The following is a 20,477-nucleotide window of genomic DNA, read 5'->3' as shown; positions in this document are numbered from 1 at the left end:
CGAAATACGGAATATTCCGAAATACGGAATTTTTTGAGTGAGACTGAGATAGTGAAACCTTTGTTTTTTGATGGCTCAATGTACACAAACTTTGTTTAATACACAAATTTATTAAAAATATTGTATTAAATGACCTTCAGGCTGTGTGTATAAGCTGTATATGAAACATAAATGAATTGTGTGAATGTAGACACACTTTGTTTAATGCACAAAGTTATAAAAAATATTGGCTAAAATTACCTTCAGGCTGTGTGTATAAGGTGTATATGTAACATAAATGCATTCTGTGCTTAGATTTAGGTCCCATCACCATGATATCTCATTATGGTATGCAATTATTCCAAAATACGGAAAAATCCGATATCCAAAATACCTCTGGTCCCAAGCATTTTGGATAAGGGATACTCAACCTGTATATATGTATGTATATATATATATATATATATATATATATATATATATACACGTATGTAAGATCCAATTTCAAACACAGGAGCTGATATGATAAGCCTGGAGAAGGAATAAAGAAGTGATAAAGCAGTGACAAGTGAAAGGTAATAACGCACCAGCTGGTCAGCTCCTGACTGTCATCTTTAAAATCTGTAATCACTGGCTGGTGCATTATCACCTCGCGTATATCACTGGTTTATCACTTCTTTATCCCTTCTCCAGGTAAATACATCTGGCCCATAGTTTGTTTTCTGAACAATAAATAAGGACATAATTGATACATTTTTCTTTAAATAAATCTGTAAATTTACATTTACATAAGATACAGTACAATATTACATTCACTGCTTTCTCCCTTCTTTGAGGTGACACACGCATCAGAACTGGCAAGATTACAGCCGTCATTTTTTGTGCAGGCCCTTTGTGGGACCACACAAAGGGCCCGAATCATGTTTGTAAGTGAAGAAAAAAAAGCAAGCAACTGGGCTAAACCTTGTTGCATTGCAGGTGAGACAGATGTAATATGTTCAAACAGAGGTAGATTTGGGTAGGGTGTGTTCAAACTGAAACCTAAATTGCAGTGTAAAAATAAAGCGGTCTTAACATTTGTGGGTTATATGCAAAAAGGTAGTGTTTACCCTGCACAGAAAAAATATAACCCAATATAATTAAACAGAAAGGAAATCTGGGGATTAGGGCTACTGGCGATACCCGACATTAGGCAGCCACCTCATGGGTGTGTTGGAAGAGCTGCTAACGTCTTTTTAAAATATTGACAGTTACATCCAGCTCATTGATAACTTAAGTACTTGAAAATTTTAAAACATTAGAACTCTCTAGCTTTCTATGTAAGGACATATAGCTCAATGAATAGTGTGTCTGACTGCAATGCTACATGCAGCGGGTACGAATCCTGGGTATGTCAGCATCTTGAAACGTAATAAAAGACAGTGTGACTGAATAACAAATAGCTCCCAAGTTAAGTTCATGAATGTTGTATTAGTATTTGGGATAAAAGGGGTGGAGGAAGGAGACGGGGGCACTCAGGAGATGCTGGGCTTCAAAAAAGGGGGGTAGCTAGTAATTGACAAGTGCTTCCAACAGCGCCCTCTATTTTGCAGCGCTATGTGCAGTGGCATACTCCGCACACACCTAGTCACGACCCTGCAGGATTGCATAACAGTGACGGAGTTAACGTGCTGTTTTAAACCATGATAAACATCATATATACTGTAGGAGAGAGCGGATCTTGTTTTAGTGGTGATATACTGTAGTTAATAGCACCTACCAAAGGCAACTGTTAGGAACACTCTCTCTGTAGGAGGTGCCATAATGGCACTGGCAGTGCAGCAAAGGGTACAGCTCTCATTATCAGATCTGAATAAAAGGTACAGGATTGTTTTTTATATTATATTTTACATACAGAGCACATTATGTAGTGGGAAGTATTCCTTTGTAATAACTATTATGCAGTAGCAAAATGTACACCAAACATGGATTCACAGAAATTTTGTTAGTAAATAAATAAAATTAAATATTTTAATTCTTCAGACTATCCATTTAAACATCAAAACAAAATGATAAAAAGCTATACAGCAACTGTAAAATAATAATAATTATTACTATTATTATTATTATATAGTGTATTTTCTGTACTAAAGGGTCTGGGTGTGAAACCTTGACAATCCCTTCCTTCTATTTAACAAGAGCGCTACCACAGGTAAGTAACAGATTGCTCATGCGGTCCCTCTATTTTTATTGGTTACTGCAGCTTTCCACCACCAGGTAACACAATGCGAGAACGGCGTTATCCTTCCTCTATCTAGCGGTATCCGTTTGGATGGTCGACAATGTTAAGGTCAACAGTGATTAGGTCGACCACTATTGGTCGACATATGAAAAGGTTGACATGGTGTTTTTTGTTTTGTTTTTTATTAGATTTTTCAATTTTTCATAGTTTACCATCCACGTGGACTACAACTGGGAATAGTAACCTGCGCCGAGTGCAGCAGTAGCAGAGTGAGACTCCTTGCCCGCAGCTCGCTATGCAAGGGGACACTGTACACTAGTTCCTGGTCATGTTACGGAAAAAATTACACCAAAAACAGTTAAAAAATCCATGTCGACCTTTTCATGAATCAACCATTTTCATGGGACGACCATTAGTCCATGTTGACCATGTCAATATCGACCAATAGTAGTCGACCTTAACATTGTCGACCATTCATACCAGAACCCTATCTAGCAGGACCTGTGAAGTCAGAGAGGCTCTGGAAGATCCCTTCGGGGTCAAATCACAATGCAGACAGTACATACTGTACACATACTGCTGTATCGCCTTGTTAGCAGCATTGGTCTGCTATTGAGGGAGAATTTCTACAGACTCCAAGCTGAATTATTAAATTGTTCCTAAAATGAGTTCCATATCCTTGCGATATACACGACACAGAACTAACCCGTTCCATATCCTTGTGATATATGAGACACAGAACTAACCCACTGCTACACTAAAGTTATCAGACTCCTAAGTTTTATCTCAGAAGGAACCATTTCTAACTAACTACAAGTGTTCCTTAATGGGCCTTCTAACAAATTTCTATGATCATTGTTTTAAAATGCACTGCGCACAAATGTCACCAGGTTGGAGTCTATAATGAGAGGATGGTTGGTATTTTTATCCCAAGTGAAGGTGATAACTATGCACTATTAATGTCAAATAGAGTGATTAAATATCAACTATTCATTATTCTGATGCCAACATGACAAAGATGAATTAATTCAATCTCATGAAAAATCATCTTAATGATAAAGGAACTATTAAATGGTGAAAAGAGTTCTTGACCCCGGCCGTTTCTTGATTAATGATGAACGACATCAGCTACCAGAAGGGTTAGAGATCATCTAGAGGACTCTATTCAATTTACATCTCCTTTCAGAAGAAATATAGAGTTCTTGGAAGTAAAAGTATATGCCTAAAGATGAATGTGCCTATACATGGTCTGGTGCTGCAATACAGATTTTATTTGGATTTCCAAAGGTCAAATACGTATATACCCTGCATACCTCCCAACATGACCCTCTCGAGTCGTCACACAATTTTCTGCTTCTTGACTTCTCTCTTAATTTATGATTGTAACACCTCTTATGAACAGGTTAATGGATAAGAAAGGTGTTCAACACAGGTGATGGCAATCATAAATTGAGTGTAGTACAGGAGTAGAACATTCTGTCCCTCCTGGAGAGGGTCATATTGGGAGGGTTCTATGTCAGGGATGCATTGATAGAGGAGAGATCCCGTGTCTTCGTCTGGGCTCCCTCCTCTTTAGCAAGCAGATTCTGAGCAGTAGTAGACCAAAGCGCTGTGCGTGGGTCTCTGGGAAAATGGAGTAGTGGAAAATCCCCCTGGACCCATACTCACCGTAGATGGAAGCGGTTAAAATACCGCTAGTCTGGATCCCAGCAGTCACAATGCCGACACCGGAATCCTGACTAGCGGTGAAATGCCACCGCCAGAAAACCGGCGCCACAGTCTATTCTCCCTCTGTGGGTGTCCATGATACCCATAGAGGGAGAACAGAACCTGTGGCGAGCGCAGTGGCATTACGGCGTAAGGGATACCGTTGTTGGGATCATGACAGTCAGGATCCCGTCCGCCGGCATTTCATACTGACCCCATTGTAGATATGCCACTGGTCTATATACTAAGTCCTAGAAAGAGATAAAGAGGATGGAGATACAAGCCAATGAGCTCATAACTGCTACTGTATGTTACAGGCTGTGCTTGAAAAATAACAGGAGCTGATTGGTCGGTACTTTATCTCTCTCCAAGGCTTAGTGTATAGACCCCTCTCTGCTTCTTTATTTTGTTGTTTTATATCCAACTGAGCATAGTAGTATAACAAACCTAATTTTCACATAGTGATCTCTTTTTGGCTCGTACCTTTCCCTGGCCTCCTAGGTAAACACTTGCTAAGCACAGCATCTATCCAGTGTCTACCATATCTATAGTTAGCTGTAAAGAAGAGAAGTCTGTTAAGCAAGTTAATTAAGCAAAAAATGTTTGTTTTTTAAGTAGAAAGCAATCCTAAAAGGCTCATCTACCAACATAAGCATGTAAGAAAAGAATGTACACTAGACTATAAAGGTCTACTTTGTCTACTTCAAAATCTTGCGCGCAGGCCATGATTAGTGTACCAATACTATACTGAATAAATATTTCTCTAGATCCCCCTTTTCAGAATGCAAAGCCCTGCGATACAACAGTCACTGATCAATACTTGCAAGAAAGATGGGTATGCAAAGGAAGTGCTAAACTAAACATGTTGTGACACATTAAATGCTGATCTGAATTGCATATGACAGGATAAACAGGGCATAAACCAAGGGATTGCGGGACAAAGATCAAAGCCTGACTTTTTATAGTGACAGTTATTTTCCCCCACAGCTTCTGTGTCATAAAGGCGGCTCAGCCATAACTTCGCTGCATGCATGTTATAAAACGCAGAAGGAAACAAGCTAACAGATGTGGAAAATACAGCTTAGGAGAAGGATGAAAACCCCTATGATTGAACAGGAGCACTAATGATTCAGTAACCTCCATTAACCTGGATGAATGATAATAGATAGTTAACGCCACATTAAGCCACTTGTCACCAGACTGTGCAGAGGTCTTTAAATAGAAAAGCATTTATCTAAAGGCTTCAATGTAGGTGTCTAAAGACTGTAAACGGGGGGGAAATAACAGATTGCAGTAAAATAACATATCTGACATATAATAGTACAACGTCACAAAAAAAGTTATTTATATAGAAAAGTAAAACAAAATGGGGGAAAAAAATCAAAGCCAAGCTAGGTTATGAGTAAAATGTATGAGAAGTAAGCAAGCTAATTTGTTTTTAGGTTACAACTGGCACTTACAGTGTTAATATACACTGCTCAAAAAAATAAAGGGAACACTAAAATAACACATCCTAGATCTGAATGAATGAAATATTCGTATTAAATACTTTGTTCTTTACATAGCTGAATGTGCTGACAACAAAATCACACAAAAATTATCAATGGAAATCAAATTTATTAACCCATGGAGGTCTGTACATACAGTCCACTTAGCTTGCCTACCTGCTCAGTAAAGTAGGACATATACAACCACTAAATAGGAAAGAGGATCCATTCTCTGAAACCACAATGCAGATAAACTTGCAAATGCTACTAGTGAAGCACCTAGACTTTCACACTGATGAGACTGCAAAACACATTGATGGTAGCAGAAAGGGATTTCAAACCCAAAATCAATTAGTAATCATGGGAATTCTGTATTTCTGGGCTCCAATCTCAGGATCCCATTATTAATTTGGGGACTGGGGTTAAGTGGAAAAAAAAGATTAGATTTTTTTTACAGTTATTTTTATTTACTGCTCCACCCGTCTTCCCTGTCTCCATCTCCCCCTCCTGTCCTCTCTACCATCCATCTCTACCCTCCTGTCCCTTCTGCCACCCATCTCTCCCCTTCTGTCCTGTCTGCCATCCATCTCCCCTCTCCTGTCCCGTCTGCTATCCATCTCCCCTCTCCAGTCCCGTCTGCCATCCATCTCTACTTTCATGTCCTCCATGCTATCCTTTCCCCCCATGTGCAAACGGATATATTCCCTAGTCCCTACTGTATCCATTTTTTTTTCTCCCTCGTCCCCACACTGGCATCCCTCTCCCTCCACACCTTTCACTTACAGGTGCTCAGAAAGGGCTTCTGTTGTTGGCGGCCATGTTGTTTGGGCCTCTCCCAGGCTCAGCTGCAGTAGAAGAGCTGAAGTCCTTCAATGATGCTCTCAGTCACTGATTGGCTGGGAGTGTGCCACACAGTAATGATGTCACCACGCGCTCCCAGCCTATCAGTGACTGAGAGCAAATGCATCATGGGACACTATCTATTCTACCAGCAGCTAGGAGAGACTCAGAATATTGTATAAAGCAACCAGAACAGAGTAGGTAAGTCTCATCTCACTGTCCCCCAGGCCAATCCACAGTGTGCTTTGAATTTTGTAATACCCAGCACTTAATTTTATAATCTTAGGTATTTTTGGAGCTCACAAATGTCCAGGTTGGATGGTTGGAATCCCTAGTGGTAGACAACCTGTAGTAGTCATGAAATGTGCACCATATTAGAAGCTATCAATGCTTTGACAATGGCTTCAGTTGTCTTTATATTCTGTAATTGGGGTTCCCTTAGAGGGCACATCCAAATCTTACAATATGCCCATAAACCTACAACTGACTATATATCGTAACTGCATGTAATCAAAAGTAAAAGCCCATACATACTTACATACAGTAAGAAAGCAACAATAAAAAATAGGATTTTGGTACCTACCGGTAAATCCTTTTCTCTTAGTCCGTAGAGGATGCTGGGGACTCCAAAAGGACCATGGGTATAGACGGATCCGCAGGAGCTTGGGCACACTATAAAGACTTAAAATGGGTGTGAACTGGCTCCTCCCTCTATGCCCCTCCTCCAGACCTCAGTTAGAAACAGTGCCCAGGAGAGATGGACATTTCGAAAAAATAATTTATAAACACGGTGAGTGTCATACCAGCTCACACCACGAGCATACCCCGCAGAACGTGGCATTCAATAGAAAACCAGCCTACGGCATGAAAAAATACACAGCCACATGCTGAGAGAATATTTAACACAACCAGTGTGTCAACACAACCAATACTAAGACACCTCATGCCATGGCCTGAACAGCATCAGCAACAGTCTGACAGAGAAGAAACACCACTAGAGTGCAACCAAACCAATGACTGCAGACACAGTACGAACTGGGACGGTCGCCCAGCATCCTCTACGGACTAAGAGAAAAGGATTTACCGGTAGGTACCAAAATACTATTTTCTCATACGTCCTAGAGGATGCTGGGGACTCCAAAAGGACCATGGGGTCAATACCAAAGCTCCAGAACGGGCGGGAGAGTGCGAACGACTCTGCAGCACCGATTGAGCAAACAAAAGGTCCCCCTCAACCAGGGTTTCCAACTTGTAGAGCATAGCAAAAGCGTGTGAACCCGACCAAGTATCCCCTCGGCAAAATTGAACCGCCGAGACTCCTCGGGCATCCGCCCAGGAAGAGCCCATCTTCCCAGTAAAATGGGCCTTCACCGACTTCGGCGACGGCAATCCAGCCGTAGAACGAACCTGCAAAATAGCATCACAGATCCAACGTGTAATCGACTGCATAACACAGTCACCCAAACCATACTTGGAACATATCAAACAAACAGAGCCCCTGTTTCTCCAATCTGAGCCAAATTGGCGACCTAAATATTCAAGTCCCTGGCTACATCGAGAGAATTTGAATCAGCTAATGCCTAAGTAACCATCGGCATCAAAATAGGCCCAATTCTGCGAAACCCAGAAACCACTCTCGGCAGAACTACTAACCGAGTTCTCAATTCCTCTCTATCCACATGAAAGATCAAACAAGGTTCTTGTGAGACAAAACCACCACTTCCGACACCCGCCTTGCGGATGTCAAAGCCAAGAGCATGACCATTTTCCAAGAGAGAAAATGTTTGTAAAGAAATTATTAGGCCAGACTCCCAACTTTAAACTTGCATCCACACCGGTATGTAAAGTATGGATAAGAACGACCTAGCTGAAAGACTTCCATAGGAGCCTTCCTGGATACACACCAAAACACATAGTTACGCCCACTACAGTGGTAAAGTTAGCCGTTACTTCTCTCTTAGCCTGAAGAATTGAGGAAATTACTTCACTGGGAACACCCTTTCGGCTTAGGATATGGCATTCAACCGCCACGACGTCAGACGCAGCCGCGGTAAGCCTTGAAACACGCCCTGATCTTGTTGTAACAGATCCTCACGTAGAGAAAGAGGGCAAGAATCTTCAATGAGTAACTCATGAAAACTGGATAGCAACCCTCCTTGGCGAGACCGGATCCAAGAGGATCGCCTGAACCTTAGTTCATCCCACGTTTATCACCTTCAAACAAAAAATGAAAGCGGAGAGGCCAACTAGACCGACTAAAAAAAAACACCCACGGTGTCACGAGGTTGTCCACTGTTATAGCTTGAGCGTCCCATGACCTGGAACAATATCCCTGAGACCTCTCATTGAGGCGAGACGCCAACATATCCCATTGCGACAATCCTGAAAGACTTATCCCGTCTGTGAAAACTTCTCGATGACGACTGAATTTCTCCCGGATGGAGATCGCATCAGCAGAGGAAATCTATTTCTCCGTCGTTCACCCCCGGAACGAAGACTGCTAATATAGCGTTTACCAGACTCTCCACCCAACAGCAAAACTGTGCATCTTCTGCCATTGCCACTTTGCTCCTTGTTCCGCCATAGCGGTTTACTTATGCCACTGCTGACCAGTCATCTAGCAGAACTAACCCGGGCAGAACACGAAGAATACGTTTGTGGAAACTAACTCTAAATCCAAGAAAGTTTATAGCAGACAAGCTTTCCAACTCGACATTATCCCCTGGAAACACGTCCCTTGCAAGTACCGCTCCTCCGTCTCGGAGATCTGTATGCACGGACACCAGGATCTACACCCGGAACCCGAACCTTCATTCCTCTAGAAGGAGAGAACCGAGCAGACACCACAGGAGCGATGTCCTGGCCATTAGGATTATATTCAGGTGTATGTGCAGGTGAGACCCGGCCACATTTCCAACTGGCCTCTTGAAAACCACTCTGTCATTAGAGCCTCTCACCAACAAAGGCCTCTCTGGCCGCATCCAACCGGTTAAGTAACGGAACACCTTGATGAAATGTCCCAGTAAAACCGTTCTAACTCTGGATCTTCAGACCTCTTTTTACATGGAAAAACACCAAACTTTAACCGGTCATTATCTACTCTGAAACCCACCTCCAACATCAGTGTCGTTGGAAACAACAGCCAATCCCTGTGTCGAAGAACAGTCAGAGAAAACCAATGATTTGCACCTTTATACAGGGACCATCGGACAATGTCCTGATCCTGACGCACCTCTGTATGGCGTCGCGTACTATCTTCCCTTCCAGAGTGGAACGGCAAGAACTATTAGAAAAACAGTAAGGGGAAACAACCGTAACTCAGAATGTTCCCCTTTGGATTCTATAAATAACCCACAGGTCCTAGTCTATTCCTGGACCAACTGAAACATAGTAGACGAGTGCCCACCAGAGTGGGGACCAGCCCGATAAGACTCAGCGACAAGTGGTGGATGTGGAGGAAACAGAAAAAGACATCCACTACTGCGAACCTAACCAGGCTGCAGAACTCTTACCTTTTCACCTTCCACTGTCTGCACAGAAAAGGAAAAAAGAACGGTATCGAACCGGTTAAAACGACTGCATCCCCCCAAAAGAATGCGTCACCAACCGTTGTGACAGAGGCTAACTCACGAAGTTAGACTTACCAGCGGAATCCGCTGAGATTGACTGAACAGAGGCCACACCAAATAGCTGTATACCTCCCTCCAGCATCTGCCGGAGACATCCTCCGCATTTTTCCAGTCACACCTCCTGCTGTCACGTGGCAGCCTGCTGTAATTTTATAAGGTAGAATACACATAGACAAGCCTACCCACACTGAGTGGGGTAATTCTATCGGATGCCTACCCTAATACAACACTCCCCTCAAGTGCATAGAGCGTAAACAAGGTCAAAGTATAGAAATAAAATTTCACTTAGCTGCCTGTGTATGATCCTTTGCGACCGGGCTCTGCGTCGACCAGGAGTTGACTGTCATAATTTTCTCTCCGCGTTGTGAAGAGAATAATATTCGGACTCCTTGAGAGGATCGAAACCAACTCGTCACGGCCAACCTAGAGCTTAATCAACAGAGCGACCAGCACATGATAAGAATACCATTATCTCAGCATTCACAGATATACATCATGTAATACACAATAAAACACATATATCCTAACCATGCATATATAAACCTATATCTACATATATACACATATAGATATAACCTATACGCAAGTGGATTGTCCAGACCTGTCAGGTCCCTAGTGACAGTAATGTGTTGTGAATGTGTATGACCATGTACGGACATGCCCCCAATGTGGATCTACCAGGAACGTTATGGTCGACAGAAACTTAGTAAATGTCGACAGCAAGGAATAGTAAGCGGGCAAAAAATAATCCCAGAACCCGAGGGGTCTGAGGGAAGGAAACCAATACAATTTTGATAACACTCCCCCCACATATACCAATAAATATATATATATATATATATATATATATATATATATATATATATATATATATACACACACACAAACACACAGGTACAAGGCAACCACAGCCTGATAATTTTTTTAACCAGGAAATACCGTTGATGCCGACAGGGCATCCCCAAACAACTGTATCTCCCCTATCGTGTTTTCTGTTTTAAGCACACAAACACCAATTTGCTAATACAGGTTGAGTATCCCATATCCATATATTCCGAAATACGGAATATTCCGAAATACGGACTTTTTTGAGTGAGAGTGAGATAGTGAAACCTTTGTTTTTTGATGGCTCAATGTACACAAACTTTGTTTAATACACAAAGTTATTAAAAATACTGTATTAAATGACCTTCAGGCTGTGTATATAAGGTGTATATGAAACATAAATGAATTGTGTGAATGTAGACACACTTTGTTTAATGCACAAAGTTATAAAAAATATTGGCTAAAATTACCTTCAGGCTGTGTGTATTAGGTATATATGTAACATAAATGCATTCTGTGCTTAGATTTAGGTCCCATCACCATGATATCTCATTATGGTATGCAATTATTCCAAAAGACGGAAAAATCCGATATCCAAAATACCTCTGGTCCCAAGCATTTTGGATAAGGGATACTCAACCTGTACCTGTACTTCATTTCCCGAATCAAGTACCACCATGCGCCAGCGAAGGCGACAGTTATCCCCACAGCAGCTTGTGACAAAGCCCTCACCCCTTTCCGACATATGTCGACTAACCAACAGTGGGTACAAACAGGGAAACATTGAATTTATGTAATATAAGAGTGATTATGCGTCCATTATCAACCATAAAGCTATATGACACCCATATAGCTTTAAAAACACTGTGCCCCCCTTCCATCTTAATATCCAGCATGTCCTGGCGGGGATCTGAAAAAAATGGCGCCGACGCCTCTATGAGGGCTAAGCTCCGCCCCTTCCCGGCGTGCTTAAGCCCGCTCAATTAAATATATATATATATATATATATATATACACCTAACTGAGCTGGGGAACATATATATATAGGGAGTAATCCCCTGTTTGTCTAAAATGCAGCCCAGGGCGCCCCCCCTGCGCCCCGCACCCACGGAAGCCGTTGGTGTGTGGGAGCCACGGAGCGCCGCGCGCACGCTGCGGTACCCTGGTGGGGGGCGAAGACACCCGGTGTCCGGGTATGTTCCCCCGCCCGGGATCAATCACTAAATGCTGCCCAGGGCGCTCCCCCCCCCCCCAAACGCCCTGCACCCTGAAGGCCGATGGCGTGCGGGAGCAGGGAGCGCAGCGCTACCGCTGCTACTCCCTCCCGTTCGCGGCGCACTGGCGGGGCGGGCACCGAAGTATGTCCCTGCAGGCCGAAGGTGTGTATGTGGGAGCAGGGAGCGCAGCGCTACCGCTGCTGCTCCCTCCCTTTCGCGGCACACTGGCGGGGTGAACATACCCGGTGTTCGGGCACCGAAGTATGTCCCCCCGCCAGCGATCTACATATTATATATGCTGCCCAGGGCGCTCCCCCCCAGCGCCCTAACCCTACCAGTGTGTGGGAGCATGGAGCGCAGCGCTACCGCTGCGGTTACCTCCGTTACTGAAGTCTTCTGCCGTCACTGAAGTCTTCGGTTCTTCTAATACTCACCCGGCTTCTTTCTTCTGGCTTCTGTGAGGGGGGTGACGGCGCGGGGCCGGGAACAAGCAGCTAGGCGCACCAAGTGATAGAACCCTCTGGAGCTAATGGTGTCCAGTAGCCGAGAAGCAGAGCCCTTAACTCAGAAGAAGTAGGTCTGACTTCTCTCCCCTCAGTCCCACGATGCAGGGAGCCTGTAGCCAGCAGGTCTCCCTGAAAATAAAAAACCTAACATAAAGTCTTTCAGAGAAACTCAGTAGAGCTCCCCTAGTGTGTGACCCATCACTCCCGGGCAAAAAGTCCAACTGAGGTCTGGAGGAGGGGCATAGAGGGAGGAGCCAGTTCACACCCAGTTTAAGTCTTTATAGTGTGCCCAAGCTCCTGCGGATCCGTCTATACCCATGGTCCTTTTGGAGTCCCCAGCATCCTCTAGGACGTATGAGAAAACTAATTGGCAACATACCACCGGTCACAAATGATACACTTGCAAAAATGTTTTAACCCGTAGTACATCAGTTCTGACCATATTCACAAATACTGGAGTTTAGGATTTTGAGATATTGCTATACCTGCATAATAAGGTATTAAGGGGTCTATTCATGAAGCAGTGAGTATAAATATGCAGCATGGGTTACAGGCTAATCACACCTGATGAAGTCCAGATTGTTACACTAACAAGGGCAAAACGCACTGAGGAAAAGCTGACTAAGGGGGACATGTACTAAGCAGTGAGAAGAGTGGAGAAGTGAGCCAGTGGAGAAGTTGCCCATGGCAACCAATCAGCAGCTCTGTATGATTTTATAGTATGCAAATTATAAATGTTACTTCAATGCGGATTGGTTCTTCTCCACAGTTTTCACTGCTTCATAAATAGCAGGATTATTCACCTTTATTTATAAAGCACTGACATACTATTCGGCACAAACATTCAAACAAATAAAGGGGTGATTAAGATGTGGTTGGAAGCAGCAATGCTAACATATGGTAATGCAGCAGGAGGAGTTTGGTGTAAGTCAATGCCTCCTGCACGCATGTGTAACCCTCTGCTGCATCTGAGGATGCTGCATCTGATCACCCCTTGATGCCAATGACTGGTTGAGCCATAAGGTTACACACACCTGCCGGAGTTACATCGCTGAAGCCATGAAATCGCTTTCGGAAGACGGAGACCGTGGCCTCGCCACTCTCATGAAACAAAGGCGATATACGCCACCACTTTGGGAAGCTGAGGCCACTGGCACCCCCTCCCTGCCCCCAAATGGTTGAAAAACTGTCAATCAAATGACACCTGCAGCCTCACGACATACGATGACACAGGACCCGTAATGCACATGCGCAGTACAGGTCTGGCGCATGCGCAATGCCCTGTGTGCCACTAAGTCGGGACCTGAATCAGTTCCAAGGTGTGCAACTTCTCCCAGTTACAAGGGATCAGGTGGTACCATATTTCCAGTGAGGTCTTCTCTAATCAGGCACCTGCACATAAGATAGCAAAGACTATGGCCCCAAGCCAGAGCCTGTTCCATCCTCATTGCTGAAATAGGTCACCACTGTCAACCCAGTATCCCGGTAAGAGTCTGCTTCTGGGTGCAGCTATTATAGGTGCACTGCTGAACATTGAGTGGATCATAACACTAACCTCTTTTCATTACCATCATGCCTACTGCTGGATACAGAGCCAAAACACTTGTTCTCCATGTATGGAAACAGCTGCTGCTACCAAGGAGTCAGTGGGGACCACCAAAGCAGAAACAGAGGCAGCAACGACATATAAACTCACCGGGTCTAGGACCCAACCTGAGGTGGCCTTCAGTAAAAGCTGTAAACCACCCCATCCTTATTGAAATATCCCTCATTCCTCAGCACTACCAGGTTTGATTTTTGTTTTTATATTTTTTTAAAGTTGCAGGAGATAGCACATATTTCTGACCTAAGCCAAGCCACCTCCAACTGCCATTGCATGCCAGAATCACACTCAATTACTACTTGCCATACAATTTAGAATACTTTGAATACTATAGATTGGTACAGTATAATGTGGAATGCTTTACGCACATTTCTAAATGTATTTTCACACTAGTTATGTTTTTGTGTTGGCTAAGTGGTTCCTAGATTGTACTCTTCAGATTAATTCGCTTAATAGCCAATACATGGGTTATTATATTTCCGTTCAAAGAAGAATAAGGGATTTGATTTTACAGATGAAATAGACACCGGTATTGATATATGTCATGAATTACTAAACAGATGTAATGAAAAGCCAGAAAACAAAACAAAAACACAAGGAATAGCTGTAGAAGTTATTTTTGTAGTAGATCAGTATACTGACGTGGTTGAACCTAAACTACACACTACTGCTTAAAAAAAACCCCAACAGAATGTAGAGATAGAAAACATATTTCTCATGCCACAACTCAGGCAGTTCTATACAAGCAAGATGTTTTCTTTCTAACGAATGTTGCCAGGTTTTCAGATATTTTTTTTTTTTTACTAATTCTCCAGCTGTTCACAGGAACAGGAGAGCAGAACACACATTTCAGAGATAAATGTATAAATTTCTCCTAAATTCTGCCTCTTTCCCACAATAAGGGCTGGATGAACGAAAACAAGCACGTAACTGATACACACACTCTTTATGCTTGGAGATGAAAAGAGATGACAAACGAAGATTGCTACTGGTAAGTTAAATACAAAAGACATTTATTGTGAAAGGCTATATACACCCTCTAAAAAAACAGGCACTCTTACCTTTAGTCGCAATTCGCACACACTGTGTTTTAGTTTCCTAATGGAAAAACAAAAAACAGTGAGCATTTATTTATTTTTAGATTTTAGTCTACAGAAAAACATGTTTAAATATACAGGGGTCTATTCATGAAGCAGTGAAAAGAGTGGCGAAGTTGTCAATGGCAACCAATCAGCTTCTCCGCACAAGTGTATAGTATGCAAATAATAAATGTTACTTCAATGCGGATAGGTTGCTATGGTCAACTTCTCCACTGCTTCATGAATAGAGGAATAAATGTGGAGCAATATAGAGCGGTTTCACGTTCTACCCAAAGAGGGTGTAGCAGGGAGTGAAATCGCATTTAGGACCATTTTAACAGCCATATATTGTATTACTCTACATAGCACCGCAAACAGATCAATACTAATGGATAAATAAAAAAGGTACTTGTGTACTCATTTGTGGACTCATTGAAGAGACATTATTTTTTTTAAATTTTTTTCAATTTTTGAACTTTTTCATACTTTACGATCCACGTGGACTCCGATTGGGAATAGTAACCTGTGCAGAGCGCAGCGGTAGCGGAGCGATGCACCTTGCCCAAAGCATGGAGAGCAAAGCGAGCCATGCGAGGGGATACGGTGCACTAATTAGGGTTCCCGGTCACTTTATGAAGAAAACACCAAATAAAATAATGTGGAGGACTAGCCTAAACAACCGTGATCCCTGTGAAGTAATTTTAGAAGATATTTCCAGATTTTGGCTACCAAAATGTCTATATAATAAGGTAATGAGTCCGTAAAGTACACAAGTACCATAAAAAAAAGTATTAGTTTATTTTATAAACTGGCATTTCAAAGACTGTAGCCAAATAAACAATCCCTGGCTATCAGAACTACCTGAACATAGTTGCAAAACCATTTGCATCAGCAGCTTGACCTCTATTAACAAAAGGTCAACAAGAATAATGTCACAAAGTAATAATTTCACAGATATCATACTATCAAACCCCCAACCAGCCACAGTTGGAAAATAAATAAAAAAAATCTTCAATTTTCTTTTGGTTAGGTACATATCCCCAGCTATCAATCTTGCTGCATATCCAAGCAATTTCACCTAATCCCCAGACACCTGGCATGGTGACTCTATAACAAGGATGCTGCAATCTCCAGTAGGACCCTACTTATCTAAGGAAGGTTCTCAAATTGGATTTTAAAGCATCTTGCGTTATTGCTCTTCGTGCTGTGCTTTCATTTTATTCAGTTTAAACAAGGAAATCATTCACAGGCGGCAGCTTGGGCATCAAACAGCTTTTGCAGCTTTTCATCCCTTTAGCCCAATGCACTTGTAAACTTAGCCCAGCATGCTTTTCCCCACACAATTCAAAGATTAAATAGCAGGCACAGGTTTATAAATATTGTATAGCACATAGTACTGTACACTCTGGAGAGGCGTCAGGTTATAAATATATCTATATAGAAATATATAGGGACAGAGAGAATTTCACATGAACTTACATTGGAGCTAGCTTAGAACATTGAGAACAGCCTCATTTAATGCTCACCTTCTCAACACTGCTTACAGCCTGGAAGTAGATATTATAGCCTTTACGAGGAGCGAGCGGTGGGTTCCAAAATCCTTGATAAGTCCTGTTGTCACCAACAGTGAAAGGAGCAGCTTCAGGAAGGTTCGATGGTGGTAGCTCTGCAGCAAAGTAGTAAGGGGAACCACCACCGCTGCCAGCATTGTTATAAGCAACTGGAACCTGATAACACTCCATCCCTCCAGTCTCCCTCTTTGTCCGAAGAGGATGTAGCTCTTCCACTACAATTTGGTAGGCACTGAGTGGGGGGAAAAAATACAAACTAAACACAACTGTCACTTAATACTACTATTCACAAAGAGCAGCATCAAGGCGATATGCGACATTATGGGATATAATGACATCAGAAAGCAGCTTGCAAAGAGAAATCTCTCAAATGTGTGTGTATAAATGAATATATATCAAACGCTAGTATGTGTGTAACTTTTATATATATATATATATGTAACAATCAGGTCTTTCAGGTGTAGATGCCGGTGGTCGTACTTGGAGTTTTCACCCGGGATCTTGTCTTGAACCGGATCAGCTGCTGGAACCCCAAGCAGAGGAACAAGGAACCCCAACCCTAAACACAAGTCACCACACGTTTGGACGGTGACTAGGAATTTTATTATGCAGGATCAGAAGAAGTGGTCACCGCTATTAATTTCAGACTTAGATCAGAAATAACAAACATTCACAATTTCTGTATAAGCAATAAATTCAGTACATAAATAACATTAGTTAGAAAGATTAATATTTGCATGACATTTACCAACACTTTTATCTCTGGCACTATGAAATCTATGCTACACAGTATTGGTTCTGCATAAGGCTATTGCGATATAGCAGATAACTACCTCAGGACAGGTTATCTATATAACAATTAAACTTAAAATGGCGACTAATTAGTTAATTAGTTAAGTAATAAGCTTTCGCATAAACTGTGTCTAAACTTTGAGTGTCTCTCAAGCAAAGTCAGAGGTGCTTTAAAAAGAAGATGGGTTACAGTTCAAAGCGAGCAGATTAGGGGGAGTATTAGGAAAACGAGAATGCAGAAATAGCTGACAGGAATTCCTTGGCATGCAAATAGCAGATGTTAGTGACAGTGCACACGTTGACGTATTATATGCCAATATCTTTGCAAAACAAACAGATGGAAATAGAAAGATGACGGAAAAAATACATCCCCTTTTACTTTTCTGCCATAAACTGGCCTCTTTATCTTGTTTATCAGTCTGAGCTATTCTAAAGGAACGCTTGCCCTCGATTCACTGTTTCTCCCTGTGTCGGGCTGGAGTACATAAAAGAACTACGCTTTCCCTCTGTCTCTTCTCTGTTAGAGCTGTAATAGTTGTACGGAAAAGTTTAAAGCATCTGGATGCTGTCTATCTCTGACAGGAAAGGTTAGTAGTATGGAGGTGAAAAGTTCTTTAATACTACCTCTCCTGACTCTCAGGGTGACCCACTTTACCCCTCTTGCTCCCTCAGATATATATGCAGAGGTGAAGTTGCTGGGACGGGTTATGTGCGGCCGTCAGCTGGAGGCTCCCTAATCACTGGCCGGTTTACGGTTCCCTCACTGCGGCTCTCCTTTACTGGGCAATACTTAGGGTCTCTCACCTCGATGGGGGCTCCATCCCCACAGCGCCCGACGGCCCCTTTTACTACCTTATAGCGCTGGCTGGAAGCTCCGTCCCCCTCTGTCAGCGATCACTGTGTCTCCTTTACCACGGCTGGCGGGTACTTGCTGGGGCAGCTCCGTCTCCCTCCGTCAGCGGTCACTGTATCTCCTTCACGACGGCTGGCGGGACCTCTTTAGCAGTGGTTGGTGAGTTCTTCTTGGCGGCGGCTGGCGGGTCCCGTTGTCGGTCACGGCTCCAGTCTCTCCTCAGCACCGTCTCCTCTTCTCCTCACAGCAGCGCGATCCTTCCCTGTCAGCAGCTCCGTCTCTCTTCTTCAGCGCAGCTCCGTCCCGATCAGAAGTCCCCTCAGCACAGCACTGCTCTCCTCGCGGCCCGTTTCTTTTAAACTCCTCTTTCAAAGTCCCGGATGCTTCCCGCTCTGTGTAGCGGCGGTCGAGAACTCCTGGGTCCTTGTGCCCCCCATGTTCCATTAGGCTGCAGTTCACATCCTCCGGGGACCAAGTAAAAGGGTATTACCCCCTTCCGTATTGCTGGGCTCATTAGGAGCCAATGGGACGATATATTTAGAGTTCATATATATATATATCAGAGTATCACATATATATATATATATATATATATATATATAGCTATATATGCAAACATATACTAGCGATTGCCCACAGCTTCACTCATGTGGATGTCTGTTATCGCTCAGAACTAATTTTATAAAGACAGTAGTGCCATCTACTATTGTGATGTATAGTTTATATTGAACACACTGATTGCAACATTTCTTAGTAAACAATATTTGCATTTTTTTCTTCAGGGATGATCACAAAAAGATGCTTGGGACTACTAACTTGTCAGCAAGCCACATAAAGTTGGCCATGGGAGAAGCAGCAGGTCCTGAGATCTACGGTACTCTGCAATCCGAGCGTTTTTTCGGGGTGTGAAATATATAGGTCATATGAGCAGTGCAGTGACTGGGAGTAGGAGGGGTCGGCGCTGGGGCTGCAGATGATGCGGGTGAGGAGGAAGATAATTGGGTCAACTGCCTTATATAACTGTGTGCTCATGGAGGGGTGGGATCCTGTGCTTGCCCCTCCCACAGCCCGCACAGACCATGCCCAGATACCTTCAAGCCAGCTGCTGGTCGCTACTGGTGTCCTCTATCCCCAGACTGGGGAAGAGCTGTGCGGGTACTCGTGAGCTTCCATGTGACAGCACTGGTGTATATAGTGCAACATCATTATAGCCTGCTCATTACCATACCTCCCAACTGTCCAGTTTTTTTTGGGACTGTCCCGCTGTCCCACTCGCAGGACGCAGTGTCCCGCGGTGGGGAAGGGGTGCAGTTTGGAGGCTCCTGTCACTGCTGCTCTGCTTAGCGTCTATTCAGTGGAGACAGAAGGAGCCATGCCCCTTCAGTGACGAAAATGGGGTCATGGCTCACGATCGCGGGACTTCCTGCGAAGCCACACCCCATTTTCCATAGGCCATGCCCCCTTTTCAGGAACGCGCGCGGCTTCGTCGCGTGTGTCCCTCTTTCTATAACAAGAAAGTTGGGATGTATGCCATCACAGATATACAGCATCTGTGTTTTCTCCAAATATCTGCCCAAATTACCCACCCTTTTCAGACAGTTTACAGGAGCTAATCAGCAGGTGTGATTTTGTTGTCAGCACATTCAACTATGTAAAGAACAAAGTATTTAATAAGAATATTTCATTCATTCAGATCTAGGAATGTGTTATTTTAGTGTTCCCTTTATTTTTTTGAGCAGTGTACATACACACACACACACACACACACACACACATATATATATATATATACATACATACACACGTACATATATACACACACAAACACACACACACACAAATACATATATACACACACACACACAAACACAAACACATACATATACACATACTCTCACACTATACGGACAAAAGAATTCGGACACCTGACCATTACACCAACAGGGACTTTAATTACATTGTATTCAACTACATAGGAGGTGGCCAATTAGCTGAGATATCACTGTTTTACTATAAATTATCGTAAATGCGATAAGTCTGTATCCTATTAGTGGCAATAAGTTATCGGTGATAAGTCTCCATTGAGTTTATCGCTGATTTCTCTTCACCATCTCTGAGCTGGTGATAAGAAGTGTAAAAATAGGAATTTACTCACCGGTAATTCTATT

At 43.0% G+C, this 20,477-nt stretch overlaps 1 protein-coding gene across 12 annotated transcripts in view; it reads right to left on the bottom strand.

Moving 5' to 3' along the window:
* The window catches only part of PTPRK (protein tyrosine phosphatase receptor type K), a 689,055-nt gene that overhangs the window by 157,463 nt on the left and 511,115 nt on the right, over positions 1-20,477 (bottom strand). For all 12 annotated transcript variants that reach the window (XM_063917349.1, XM_063917350.1, XM_063917338.1 and 9 more), the window contains exons 12-13: positions 16,620-16,896; positions 15,076-15,112 (exon numbers count right to left, since the gene is read on the bottom strand). In XM_063917349.1, the coding sequence (XP_063773419.1) occupies positions 15,076-15,112; positions 16,620-16,896 (314 nt within the window). The remainder of the gene's footprint in view (positions 1-15,075; positions 15,113-16,619; positions 16,897-20,477) is intronic.

The sequence above is a fragment of the Pseudophryne corroboree genome, chromosome 4 (genome assembly GCF_028390025.1).
Source record: "Pseudophryne corroboree isolate aPseCor3 chromosome 4, aPseCor3.hap2, whole genome shotgun sequence".
NCBI lineage: Eukaryota > Metazoa > Chordata > Amphibia > Anura > Myobatrachidae > Pseudophryne > Pseudophryne corroboree.
The sequence above is the reverse complement of the archived record's forward strand: the minus strand, read 5'-3'. Positions and strand labels throughout refer to the sequence as shown.